Below are 13782 nucleotides of genomic sequence, written 5' to 3' on the forward strand. Positions count from 1 at the left end.
GAAGGTGGGGTGTGTGCAGGATCCGCAGATTCAAGAAATTGACACAACTATCAACTCTGCTTTGTCTCTGCAAAACGTTTAATGTGCTTCCTCCCAACCTCCTCCAGACTCCTCCTCCTCTCCCTCCGCCTCTCCTCTGTGTCTGACCTGCCGCTGCTCTCAGACTGTCTTCCAGAAAGTCACCAAAACTAAACAAAACTCCCCCCTACCCCCAGAGGTAGCAAAGAAGAGGAAGAGAAGAGACCACAAAGGCAACCGTGATGCAAACTCACAACACATTCTAACCATCAAGGGTGATTCAGGGAATTGCAACTATTTATACAAAGCCAGCAAGGTGTTAAGAATGAATACAAGGCTAGGGCGTTTGTGATTCCAGTTTTAGCGGCTGAAATTGTAATTAAACTGCAAAGAGAAATGGACTCTAAGATTGGCCTTGACACTAATTACCAGAAAGAAAGACATTTATGCAAATATCTCAGAAGTTTGAACTTCAGTCATTCTGAACCCTCGCCCCCCCCACCCCATGTGTTTGGGGGTGAGGAGGAAGCAAAAGGAAAAGAGGCTAGAGAAATTACCTTCTCTAATTCCAACAGATGAAACCTTAATACTTGTATGGCTTGAATCATCTGCAAAGATACAAAAAGAATGAGCACCCCATTCCTAGTTTGCAGAAAATTGGCTGTCACAGCTCTAGCATCTCCAGCCCACCTCTTCCCCCCAGTAAATAGAGTTATTTTGATTTATGGCAATAACACTAAAACTTAATAGCAACAACTGGGTACCATCTAGAGGTTTATATTTCTTAAGGAGAAAAAAATAGCTAAAACAACAACAAAGCAGATAAGTGGGGATCATAAACACTCTCCTTCCCCATGGCTCTCCCCTTTCTGAGCCCCACAGGCCCCACCCCACCCCCAAAGGGCCACATCCCTGGACTAGATGTTTCCTTGGAAGGAGTGCATGGAAAATACTCCAAATAGTCCCCAAACTGTGGCTTTGCACACTGCAAACTTTCTGCTGCCTTCGGCACACCTTTCAGACGAACTGGTTGTTTGGGGCCTCTTGCCCGGTCGCTGCCCTGGTGACGCGACTTTGAGGGCTGGGAAGTCCGCAAAGTTTAAGCACACACGCTGACAGGCCGGGAGATAAATCCCCGCGCTGATTAGAGCTGCGCTGCCCGGCTGTCATAAAAAACAAAAGCTCGCGTTTCCCCGCGCCAGCCCGCCCGGCCCCTCTCGAGATGAATTTATTTCCCCGGGATCTTGTCCCGGACCACTTGTCCGTGGACGGAAACATTTGCAGCCGACTTGCAGCTATGGGAGGACCCGTCTAGAAATCTCAGGGCTCTCAAAGCAAAGCTGGGGAGGTTTGTGGGGAGGGGAGATGAGGGAGGGGAGTAAGGGGTCCGCTCTTACCAAGTTATCCAGTTCTGGGTTAGAAGAAAATAGAGGTTTTTCTGCGCGAATCTAAATACAAGTGAGAAGGAGAAGGGAGAGGGAGGGGGGGAAAAAGAAAGAAAAATTTGAAACCTGGTCGCCTTCCTAGTTTCTTGCCTCATTACACTGTCGGGGGGCAGGATGTAACCTCCGGGAGGGACTCGGTGACACCGAGTTCGTCCCGCGCAGAAACACTTCAATCTGAATCAGATAAGCCGAAAACAAGCCCAGAGCTCAGGGTGACATCTACCAGCAGCTACGCTTCTAGAGGACGCTGCCCAGCTCTCCAAGTCCAAGGCAGCTACCGCGCGTGGTGTTTGTGATTTTATTCTATAGAGAGAGCTTTCCGCGTGATGTTCTGGAGCGTGAGTTGGGAAGAACATGACCGATTTTAAGTCGTCCGCAAACAGACACTCAGAGGAGGAAAATCTCAGGGTAGGTGTAACAGACATGGCTTAGGGTGGACTATTGCTGGTTGCTTTTGAAAATGTGTTGGGGATGTGTGTGTGTGTGTGTGTGTGTGTGTGTGGGGGGGGGGGGTCTTTTTCTTTTCTTTTACTTTTTAAACATTTATTTTGCTGACCTGTTTGGCGAACACAGCTATGTCTTCATTGAATGACTCTGACGAGCAGACGTCCCCGCCCGCCACCCCCGGCTCTCGGGGGGTACAAGTAGCTAATTCACATTTCTCAAAAATCAGTGCTAAGAGAGGGAAGAGGGGGTGTCTGCAAGAAAATACAACAGTCACAAACAACACAATGGTTAGTCCCGAGTCAGTGAAAAAAGGTGCCCAAGAAAAACAGCGGGAGGAGCTCGAGGCAGGGACCCTCTCTCTGATTTTCTCATCTACTTTCTCCCTCCCTCCCCCACCCAGGTGACTGCTCACTTCCCTTTCCTCCTAGGGCCCCCAAGTCGGAGGCCCTAAGCCGTGGACCGTATCTGAGAATCGGTTCAGCATATCTGGCCGGAGAAATTGGTAACATTTGCTAAGAAGAAAACCCAAGCGGTTCCAGCAGCCATTTTGAATTAAGTTTCCCACCCCGACAAGCCCTCGTCCCTCTGCTGCACATCCAGGACCTGGTGGAGGAGAAAGGCGCTGGGCGCAGGGGCTGGGAAAGCCCGTTCAAGTGGGTTCCTCCAGGCAGCCTCGCCGAGCCCAAGGCTCAGGGGATCTCGGTGGCAGGCGCTCAGCTAACTTGGGGAAAGGACCTCTATGGCTGCGGGACCTACTGTCAGGGGGCTGCACCTACCGACCCCGACCCCACGGCCCTCGCAGAGCAGGAAAGCTGGGCCTTGGCTCCCTGCACACTTCCCTTCCTTCGCCGATGCCCCCACCACCTCCAAAAGAAAGTTCCTTCAAATGTTCCTTCAAATGTTCCTTCAAATGTAAAGCCTTTCATTTTGTCTCTGCGGAACAGCAAAGCAGCGAATATAGCGAGGGGCCTAGATGTCGCTTATCTCAGCCCATAAAAAAAAAAAAAAAAAGCTTCTTCTAATGTCCAAGGAGGTGTCTCAAGTCTTTTATTAGGTCTCATAGCCCAGCTGGGAATTTAACAGTTTGGGGTCCTTTTCAAAGCTTCCCCAAATGTTCTGTCCCGGAGCCTAAACCATTTGCACTTAACGCTGCGGAAAGAACGCCAGGATTTAAACAAGTCCATTGCACAAGGGACCAGAAAATAAAGCAGAAAGGATTTTCAGCCGGGGACGGTCAGTGTCGCGCGATTTTTTTTTTCAAAAGAAGAAATAAATAGAAATAAAAGTTGCTACAAAGTAAAAAGAGGTCCCCAAATTCATCAGCACACAGTAGGCACAAGTAACTTTCCAAGGCTTTTACGAGTCCAGGGTCTAATCGAACGGCTGGCGGGAACACGGTGTAAACCGCAGCCAGAAAAGAGCACGGGCCCGAGAGTACCCGGCATCTACTTCTGTCTAAATCCTGCAAGTTTCGCCTTTGAACACAAGTACTAAAACGGCTAGAAGTTTCTTAATGCCTGTAACAATTCAGAGCGAGCCCCTCTCTTTGACTACAGTGGCCAAACTCTCTAAATGCAAAGCATGTTCCCCCTTGCCTGACCTGCAACTGTCCTCCTCGATTTTATTGTGCGGTGGCAGAGCCAGCATACGGTTGCTGAGTAAACTTAGCAAGTCAGAACAATCAGTGGCTTAAAAGATTTTCCCTTAAACTAAAAGTTTCGTTCCAACACAAAGGCTCCTGCTTTTAGAAACCCTCAACGCTCTCCCAGCGAAGCTGAGCAAGCGAGGACACCAACCCGCTGAGCTATCGTGCTGGGGTCTGAGAGGGGACGAGGGACCTTTGGCAACTTCCATACCGCGACCCCTTCGCGTGCACAGCTACGGCGGAGCAGGGCGCTGGACGGCCGCCGAGCGTGTGTGGAGATGGGGAGCGGCCGGGAGGGCAGGCCGCCTCCCCAAATTCTCCATTCAATGCGAATGAAAAGTCACCCAATAACGCACCTCCAACCCAAAGAGCTCTGGCTTTCCTCTAACAAGGGCAAAGGGAAATAGAGGAAGCATCGCAGTTCAATTACTTAACCTGCTGCCCGTTGTACCTACCCATAAATGGCATCTTTATCTCTCTTTAGAGCGTCATTGACGGAGGAACCCATGCTGGGGGCCATGGCGTTGGTGTGAGCTGTGTGCGGGTACTGATGCGAATGCAGAGGAGGCCCGTGGTTCAGGTGGTGGACCGGCTGCATGGACCTGGCCGCATGCGGGTCCCCATACATCGTGGAAGGGATGCCTACTCCATCCATGCCCCCGTAATGGGGTAGATCGTCGTACTGCATGACAAACAGGAGAGAAACAAGGTTTAGAAGGCCGGGCGGGCAAATGGGAGAGCGGCAGAGCGCGGAGCTTATATAATATCAGTCCAGCCGGATCCTTCGACCCGGAATTCGGTGGCCTTGCATCTCTAAAGTTAAGATTTCTTATTTCAAAAACAGTTTTTAAAGTAAAATTTCTAGGATTCTCAGTGAGACTCGACTAGGATGAATGGTCTTGCCCTAACTTGCGTTCCTATCAAGTAGTTCAGAAATTGAGCAAGGAAGGAAGGAAGAAAGAAGGAAAGAAAGGGAGGCATTCACTCGCGGAGGGCGGAAGGTAAAACGTGCATGTCTCTAGAGGAGGAAATTCAAAATCACAATAATAAAACGTGCCAGGACAGGGCAGCAAACCCGCCCAGTTTCACAGCCCCTTCCCATCGGGGGGAATTAAAAAAAAAAAGTTACGATGGGAACAGCTACACCAAGCACGTGAATCCAGACAGGTTCTCATTTTATTTCTCTGCCAGCTGAGGGGTTAGGCAATCCTGCAAGACACTGCATTTCCTTTGCTTTCCAAGACAAACTCTGCTAAATTATACAAAATTAACTGGCCCCCTTCTAAGTGAAACTCAGAGAAGGGTAGGTTTTCTTGTACATTAGACCTGAAATTAGAATTGGGCAATTTTCCCCCAAAGGTAAAGAAAATCTATAGTTGGAGCAGTTATTCCATTTTTTCTACTCTTATGAACTTTCTCCCCAGACTAGAAGTCAATGAGGCAAATGTTACTCATCAGGTTTAAAGCAAATTCAGAAGCAAATGCACATACAACCCACCATCTTCCTCCTCCAGAAAAACTACTTTCAAATTGATTGTCAGTATTTCTGCGTGTGAAATTTAGCCATTTAGATTTTTCTCATTGCTTCATTCCAGGCAAGTTCTTTTCCCAAGATTTGGAGGCACCCAGAGTGAAATGATTTTCAAAGAAAAGAGGAATTGCCACTTTCATCTCCTTAAAGCCAGAGGTGTGAAAGGAGTTTGGAAGAACGCTGACATTTGCCTGAACCAAAGGAGTAAAAAAAATGTGTCAGCCTAGTAACTTTCTTTTGCAAACAGAGCTTTGAGGGCCAGGACACAAATTATGCAAGGAAGGCTTTTTGTAGACTCCCTTTCTTTTAAGAAACTACCTCAGTTGGGTTGTCATTGTCTCATTTTACTCTCACTACATTTCCATTCAAATAGGAATATTGGGGAAATTAGTATTGCATTTTTAAAGTGGGTAGCTGTGTGCTTAGGATCCAATTAGTGCGGGCTTTTCTAAGAAAAACTTTCAAAGTATTACCTTGCATAAAAATCCATGCACATTAAAATTACTTTTAAAAGATGAATGTTTTCCAACCCCAAAAACCATTGTACTATGACAAAGTTATCTGCTTAAAAAGCCAAATACTTCTAATGATATTAAGGATGAGCATAATCAATAACGTATCAGAAGTTTCTAGTTGCTTATTTTAGTTTAAAAATAGCTTTAAACTTCTGCTCCCTGCAAGCTCCCATTATAGCATTAGGCATCTAGCGTTTTTTTGTTTTTGTTTTCTAAACAGATGATTGCCCGAGCTTGTATTTTTATTTATATAGCTGCTGGTTAGGAATCTATAGAAAACTTGATCACTTGAATTAACAATTACATGTAACATACATAAGTCTACAAATGCATTGAATAAATCCTCTCGCTTTAGGCCACGGCTTTAGGAGCCTCATTCAAAAAGACAGAGAGAAAAAAGGAAACTTTTTAGCAGTGTCTTTCAGTCACGTTTCAATTTAATCTCACATTTGAGTTCCACAATTGTTTTTTAATACGTACCCTTTGCGCCATCAGCCTCCCTGGCTCCCTTCCTACTTCAACTTCTAATATATCCTCTTTAAGGCCAGTGTGAAAAGAAACAAATACGCAAACTCCCCCGGAAAAAAAAAATGTAAAAAGCACGACGAAAAATCCCTTAACGTCTCCAGCAATGTGAGCTACTGGTCCCAGATCTTCGGTCTACGGGACCTGAAGCAAAGCGCCCGAGTCACTGAGCATAAAAGCGCTCCGTTTCCAAGACAGCAGCGGGGGCAAAAAAAGCAGATCTTCTCTCCCCAAAAAATCAGTTTAAAAAAAAAAAAAAAGAGCGCCCCTCAGACCCAACTACCAAATCTCATGGCTTTCTGCCACTCCGGCTGTCAATCACAGGCGAGGTTGTCAACGTGGTGAATGAATGATCATCCGCTCTGTCTTCTTCTGGTCAGAACACCTCAAATGTTAATATTCAAATGCACAAAGCCTAGCGCTCCCTTCCCTTGAATCAGTCCTAATTCCTAATCAGTTTCTTCTCTTGCTCGCTCTCTCTTTCTCTTTCTCTCTCTCCCTCTTTGCAACTGCTGCACTGGAGGGAGATTAGAGGAGGAGGGTTAAAAAAAATGTCTGTCTGAGTTTGTCTTAAAGGAGCCACGATCGATGCTGCCCGCTTGCAGTCCCCGTGCGTGTGTAAAGTGTGTGTTGCACAGGCGGAGAGGTGGATTCCGACCAGAATGCTAGAACCCGGAAGTAGTGGTGGCCATAACAGGTCGCGTCTTACACAATGCATTGGGCTGCAGCAAGTAGGCTCCTCGGCAGGGGTGGGTGAGCGAAGCGAGCTCTGGCCGCACTGGAGAGGCAGAGAGGCGCTCCATGAAATCGCACGCCCAGGCACAAACACACACACATCCAGGGCACACGCGCACAAATGCGGGCAGCAGCCCCTAACCGCCGGCTTTATTTTCCTTATTCTATTCTCTCCCTCCCCCGCCAGACTCTCTCCCCAAAACCGACTCTCTTGAAATAAATTGGGAATAAACGCGGGGCAGGCAGCAGCGGGAGTTATTTTGCACAGGGCTCCGCGCATAGACTTCACGACTTTCCTCGAGATTATTGGGGTCTGCCAGTATTTTTCGGGGCGGAGGGGGGTAATGCAGCGAGTACTGGATTCTCAGAACTAAACACCCCAAGTAGAAAAGTCAAACCCGGAGCGAGGAGGAGGAGCAGGAGCAAGGCTGGGAAAGGCTCTGCCAAGAAGTCCCGAGAACGTTGGGTAGAGATGGCTGGGGCTTTCTGCAGATCCAGCTTAGAGTTTTTTTTGCTGTCAGAAGTGGACACCCGGCCCAAGGAAAGGAAATGCTTGCATTTTCCCACTTTAGCGTCTGGACGCCCCCACCTTCTAGCCCCGGAGGCCCCCAGACCCAGCCCCGGCGTCCTGCGCGAAGTGAGAGAGGAAGGGAGGGAACAATGAGCTGAGAGCCGGGAATGTGCCCCCAGCGCCTGTTTACAAACACGAAGCTATTTATGATCGCCGGAAAGCGAAACCCGACGCGGGCTCGGAGCAGCCCAGACCTCGCGGGTGGAGCCGGGGCAGCGGAGCCCCGGAGAGGCAGGCTCTTTCTCCGACCCGCTCCGGGCGAGGCGGCCGTGCGCCCAGGGCGCGGCGCGGCGGGGTCGGCGCTCTCAGCTCGGGCTACGGCCGCGCCGCCTTTGTCTTCGAGGCGCCGTGGGGCTCCGGCCTCGGCTGTGCTCGGGCCTGGAGGGACCACACGCCCCCAGCTCTTTCCCTGGCGACGCCCCAAGCTCTCTCCCGCAGCCCTTTCCCGCTTTCCCGTCCCCAACTCAGCTCAGGGCAAACTCCCAGGGCCAAAGAAAAGGAAATACACTTCGGGAGCTGAGATTTCAGACAAAAAGCTGCCCCTACCCTCAGCTCAGAGGCTCCAACCAGCCACTGATTTTAACTTTCTCCCTTTAAATACCTATTCTCTGGCTTAAACAACAAAAAAATTCCTTTTCTTTATTCTCTCACTCTAAGCTTGCCCTTCATTATTATATTTAGTGGTGTTATTTCGTTTTTATTTTTCTGCCCGTCCGGCTCTGATGTGCCGAGATGGCTCAGCCGCAGCAGCTCGACGCGGGCTAGAAATCTCACATCCCGGAGCAGGGCTCGCAGCTCGCTCGGCTCGGAGCGGGATTTTTTTTCCTCCCTCCAGCTGAAACCTCGCAGAAAACTCCCCCTGCGGTCGACTGGAAAATGAGCTCACCCAAATCTCGGTAGGCAGCCGTGGAGGAGGGCTCGGCCAATCAGGAGGCGCTCCCGTCAAGGCGGCCGCGCATTGGCTGCGGGGAAAATCAATTATCAAATAATCGATCAGCAGGGAGCTTCGATCTGCCGGGAATGCAAACTGCCAGTCCCGATTCCCGCCCTGAAAGTGGCCAAAAGGCTGACTCTCCTAAAGCAGCCGGCCCCTCGCTCCCATCGTCCCCACCCCCATCCCACCAGCAGCGGACCGAATCCTCACCCAAAGAGGGGTGTGGATAGGGGGAAGGGACTTGAGAAAGGTTAGGGGCCTCCAGTCCACGGAGATTGTTTGGAAAAGGATAGCCGCTCTAAAATGTCTTGAGGCCAACTCAGTGCGCAAACTAAAACAGAATTTGCATCAGTCCGAGAGGTAGGATTCAGGTTTCTAAGTGTGCTTTCGAGTAGCAGGGGACACAGGGCAAGCATCAGAACAGAGACTAGAATCAGATTCCGCCCAGCGCAAGTAGCCTCCCTTAGCGACATCTATTGCTTCCTTTAGTACTTCGCACGAATCAACGCCCAGTTCTCCCTGATAGTGGAGTTTTCATAAAGCTAAGCCTTCCCAGCCTCCCGCACCCACCTCGGCCCCAGCGCCTTGCTGGCCCCATGTGTGGCTAAAGGACTGACGCGTTCACCCAAAGCCTTCGGATGTGCTTTGCGTTGAAAGAGCTCCCCTGTTTAAAAAATTCATATTAGGATCCTTCATCATTTGCATCTCTCTCTCTTTTCCTTTCTCTCCCTCTCCCTCCTCCTCTGCCCCCCTTCCCCAGGATGTAGGATCTCATACTTTTCTTCATCGCAAACATGTGTAGAGTCTTCTGGTACAAACGCCCCGATACATCACGCAGGAGGTTAAGGCAGGCCGGCGTGTCAAAGCCCAGGGAATCAAGGTGAATTACCAGCGCCTTTACGCCACTGCTTGACAACCCCCCCCCCCCCCACCCCCAACCCCAACGTGAACTTGGAAACAGAACTTCAGGCCAAGATGGAACCTCCCCGTCTCAGGAAGGCAGAGAAACGCTTTTTAATTCCTGGGAAGCTGCGCTGGCTGGGCCCGGCAGCGCAATCCTTTTCCGATTATGGAGAGGATCAAACTGGGCCGGCAGCCTGCGAACCCTTCCCCGAACCCCAGCAGGGTGCGGCCGACACCTGAGCGCCTTCCGACGGCTGCTCGCGGGGGTGTGAGTGCTCTCTCCAGCAGGCCCTCCAGGCATCAGCGCGGCTGGAGGCAGGGGTGGGGAAAGGCAGGAGGGGGGTCAAGCCAAACATCGTCATGGGCACATCTACGTTTACGATCCTTAAATGAACTGCGAGGGAAATTGTGTAAGTATAATTTAACTGAGAGAAATTTACTGCGAAATACATCTCGATGACCCTAGTCTTTTAACAGTCGTAGGGGTTCTGCGGCAGACTTACCAGGTCACCGGCGCGGAGTCACCTCCACTCTGCGGCCACGTTTGCAAATTTGGAAAAGCCCAGTTTTGATATATATTTCTTTGACCACAGAATTTAGTTTGTACTGTTGCTTTCCGGTAAATTTTTCCGTTTTTTTTTTTTTTTTTTTTTTTTTTCAGCAGAGCTGCAAAAAAGAAGGTTCAGGTAAGTGACTCCTTTTCAAACTAAAAACTTCAAAGTGGTAGGAGGACTATTGTGGCTTCAACCACAATGTGTCAGATTACCTTATAAATGTACTGAAATGACCTACACACAAGTTTTTCTTATAGAAAGAGAGAGTTCGAGTTTGTGGGCTTAAAATAAATTCTTAGGAGTTTTGAAAAGTAGCTTCTGTCTTCCTTCCCTCCCCCTTTCCATTTATAACTGTGAACCTAATGCTACTCCTAGGCCTTTGTAAGATTAATTCTGAACAATCAAGGGACTGAAACACTTTTACAATGTAATTACAGTAGTACAAATTGTTTGCCCAAACCTCATTCTGGATAAGGATTTTACAATTAGCAAACAGTTATTACAGTTGGGGCTTGCTGAGAGAAACTGCACAGAGGACGTCTAGAGTTGCAATACAGTAGCCATAAAAAAAAAAAACCCACCAAAACTCCTTTAGCAGGGCAGCAATTAATCATCTATTAAAAAGAAAAGGTAAAGGGATGGATAGTTCTAGGTATCTTAGTAAATGACTACAGATATTTATAGCTGTTCTGTGACAGCACCTATCCTTAGCTTATTTCAGAGACTTGCTTTATAAGGCAATAGTACTTTTATTTTGCCAAACCTTGGCCTGGCAAAGGGTTCTGGCACTTGCCCCTAGCTCTTATGGGCCTTCCATATTCAGCTTACCCTTTATATCCCAGAGCATCTTCCCAAAGATAGAGAACCAGGACTTGAAAACGGCAGGCTTGGGCCTAGGTCTCTATTGTTTGGGCCCTTCTGCAAGGAGGCATTTGAAGCAAGTAGTGCCCCTTTAGGCTGTTGGTACAGTCGTCTTGGAGAACTCCCCTCTAATTTTCTGTTCTCCTGGAAAGAATTGTGCCTTTGGAAAGACCTAAAATCTGAATTAGGCTTTTGTCCTCAAAGTTCTCGCTGATGAGTCAGCTCCAAAACCCTCAGAAATTAAAGAGGCACCTCTTAAGGTAAAATGTGTGTGTATTTGCCAGCCCAGAATAAACAAAAGCCTGTTAATCAATCGAGTTTGGCAGCTGTGTTCACAGAATGATAAGGGTTTATCATCTGCCACCTAACTTGAAGATGTCTGCTAAAAGGCTGTGATTGCTCTTTAGGTTGTCCTGTGGTGTGGAGGCTTGGGGTTTGTACTTCAAGAACATTCGGCCTCTGCATCTCGCCCCCACATTAACATTTGCATTTCAAAAAAACAGAAATAAGAGGAGGGAAAGACAGTTTAAAGAAAATAGATTTAAAATCTACTAGAGATAATAGAGGAATGCTGGAGATAAGAGCCTAGATGTGATATGAGAAAGGCACCAAGAAGTCAAAGCTAATGAATGGCTGTGAGAAAAGTGAAATAAACTATTTAGAGGTCTATAAAAGGGAGAAACCCAGTTAGGTGATATGAAAGGGGGTTAACCAAGGGGATTAGGGAAGATGTTAAGCAAGTGCCCCCGAAGCAATCCTGGCTACAAGAACTGGGAGATTTGTTTACTGCATTCTGCTTCAGAAAACAAAGAATGTCTGGGCCCAGTTCAGAAGTCAATGAGAGGTCAGCCTAGGCTCTCCAATCTTCTCAGGGAAAATACCTAAGTCACTATATTCTGACTGGATAACGCAAAAGTTCAGGAAAAAATTTGGGAGGGGGGGAGGAGAGGCTGTTTTCCTTACTACCTCTCTATTTCAAATCATTAAAATGCTTTGGTCTCTAGAGGGGGAAAAATTACACTGGTTAACATAATTACTAGCTCTGACATTTTCAGAAGTTATAGAGGTCTTTTATTAATTAAATGGAGGGCTTAATAAAATATTCCTAATAAAATTTATGGTTGTCTTAAAACTTTCTAAACAGTGCTATAAATTCTTAATAAAATTAACTGGGAAATGAGTTATTAGCCCACACTTTACCGTCCCCCCACTTCTACAGAAGGAGCGTCTTGCAGAATGAAAAGGGAAATAGAGGCCTTTTAGTAAAATATAAATATTAGCCAAAGTCACACATTGCTTTAGAGGAGGCAAAGTTTTGACTAAGTTATTTCTAATGGCTTCATCCTTCAATATTCCCCAAAAGCTACTCATAAAACTTCTAGAAAAATTTTCCCCTTCTCTACTACATAATATATATGCATGCGTATATGGAAGCCCATTTGAAATACAATGCTCAATTTTCTAGTCTGAGTTGTGTGTTAAGACTAATAAAAAGCATAAATGTATCATGCAAAATTCCAATATAAAATTTTGAAGGTTCTGGTTGTAAATATTTTCTTTATCAACTAGAAGATAATTAAAAATGAAATGCCTTGTAACTTTTCTCAATTTAATTTCTTTAAAGGTAATTTTAAAATAAATTCCTCAATAACATTTCCCTCTGGACTCCTCATTGACATTATCTGAAGTTGGTGCATTATCTGAAGCAGCGTTTTGTTGAGCAGATATCCAAAAGTTTTCATATCATTACATTTCAAAACCTTGGCGGGTTATCTTAAGTTTTGAGATGCTTCTCCGCTTCACAGATACAACACTGGCTGGCTGGCTCTTTAAAATGAACAGCACACTCAAACACACTCCAAACCAAACACAACAGCCCTGGTGGATGGTTCAGCATTTGAAGCCTTGATCTTTTGTGCCGTCTACTGGACAATGGAAAAACTACAGCCTCCGTGACTTCAGAAACTTCTCTTGTCCAGTGTTTGTGGGGGAGGGGGTGTGATTTGGTGCTGGTAAGTAATAGGAGAGCACCTCGGGACCCAACTTAGACTCAGAGGACAGGTCTTGTGGTCTAATCATGTTTTAAAATCCAAGTTTAGGATATTATATTAAGTGTAGGCACACCTCAACCACTTGACTAAGGCACAAGGCTGAAACCTACATTTAATACAGCTGTATATATGTGTGTGTGTGCACAAAGCCAGCTTGGAAAAAGACAGAAAGAAAAGATGGTGGGACAAGCTCAGCATCTCTGAGAAAAACATTAGTTGCTTGGCTCTGAGAGTGAAATGCTTGACAGTCAAATGTATCTACTGCCTAGATAACCCAGAATGTACAAATTAATCCTTGGAATTTGGAACGTGATGTTGTTCAGTAATCAAGAAAAGTACTTCTAATGGGGGGGGATGAAATTGGTAATTAGAAGAATTTTAGTGCAGTTCTTTTTGGCAATCTTCGATGAAAACTTGAAACTTCAGTGTTTTCACTTGGAGACCACATGTGGGAGAAAGTGTGGGTGAAATTCATAGTCAGATGCCTCTATGTAGAGAAGGCTGTTTGATGTTCTCTTAAACATTTAAAAAATATTGTATACATTTTGGTTATGATTTAAAAAAATATTTATGGCACTCTAGCATATGGAAACTTTGTACCAAAAAAAATCATGAAGCCAACTTTGACCTCTGTTTGATATTGATATAGTTTCTGAATAATCACGATTGCCATAGAGAGGCGATTCTGGGATTTAAGAAACAAATAAACAAAGCCCAACACCAATAAAATATGGAAAAGTCAAGCTGATCTTGGTGGAAGAGAGATAGACTTCCATACAAGGCTCTTAAAACTGTTCATCTGCTTTTCTGAAGTTAAAATTCCTTATTGCATTTTAATAAAACCTAGTTATTAGGGTGCCTTTTAATAAGAACCTAAGAGTGAGAAGGAGACAGCTTTAGGGCATTTTATTGATGCATAAATATATTTCAATGATCTACTTCAAATACGTATGCTTGATGTGGCACTATGTCAGAAAGACTTGCAAATATTGTATTAAATATAGAAATATCAGAGAACCTGGACGGACATTGACTACTCACGGCAGT

General features: G+C 46.4%; 1 protein-coding gene across 5 annotated transcripts in view; it reads right to left on the reverse strand.

Moving 5' to 3' along the window:
- Positions 1-8337, reverse strand: part of MEIS1 (Meis homeobox 1) — a 133186-nt gene extending 124849 nt beyond the window's left edge. For 2 of the 5 annotated variants that reach the window (XM_046662671.1, XM_046662675.1), the window contains exons 1-5: positions 6082-6925; positions 4011-4237; positions 2020-2161; positions 1416-1466; positions 576-626 (exon numbers count right to left, since the gene is read on the reverse strand). In XM_046662671.1, the coding sequence (XP_046518627.1) occupies positions 576-626; positions 1416-1466; positions 2020-2161; positions 4011-4237; positions 6082-6093 (483 nt within the window). In that variant the 5' untranslated portion in view covers positions 6094-6925. Of the gene's footprint in view, positions 1-575; positions 627-1415; positions 1467-2019; positions 2162-4010; positions 4238-6081; positions 6930-8318 lie in introns of those variants that run through there. The other 3 variants (XM_046662672.1, XM_046662673.1, XM_046662674.1) reach the window with 3 other exon arrangements.
- Between the last annotated feature and the right edge of the window lie 5445 nt (positions 8338-13782).

The sequence above is a fragment of the Equus quagga genome, chromosome 5, assembly GCF_021613505.1.
Source record: "Equus quagga isolate Etosha38 chromosome 5, UCLA_HA_Equagga_1.0, whole genome shotgun sequence".
Classification (NCBI taxonomy): domain Eukaryota; kingdom Metazoa; phylum Chordata; class Mammalia; order Perissodactyla; family Equidae; genus Equus; species Equus quagga.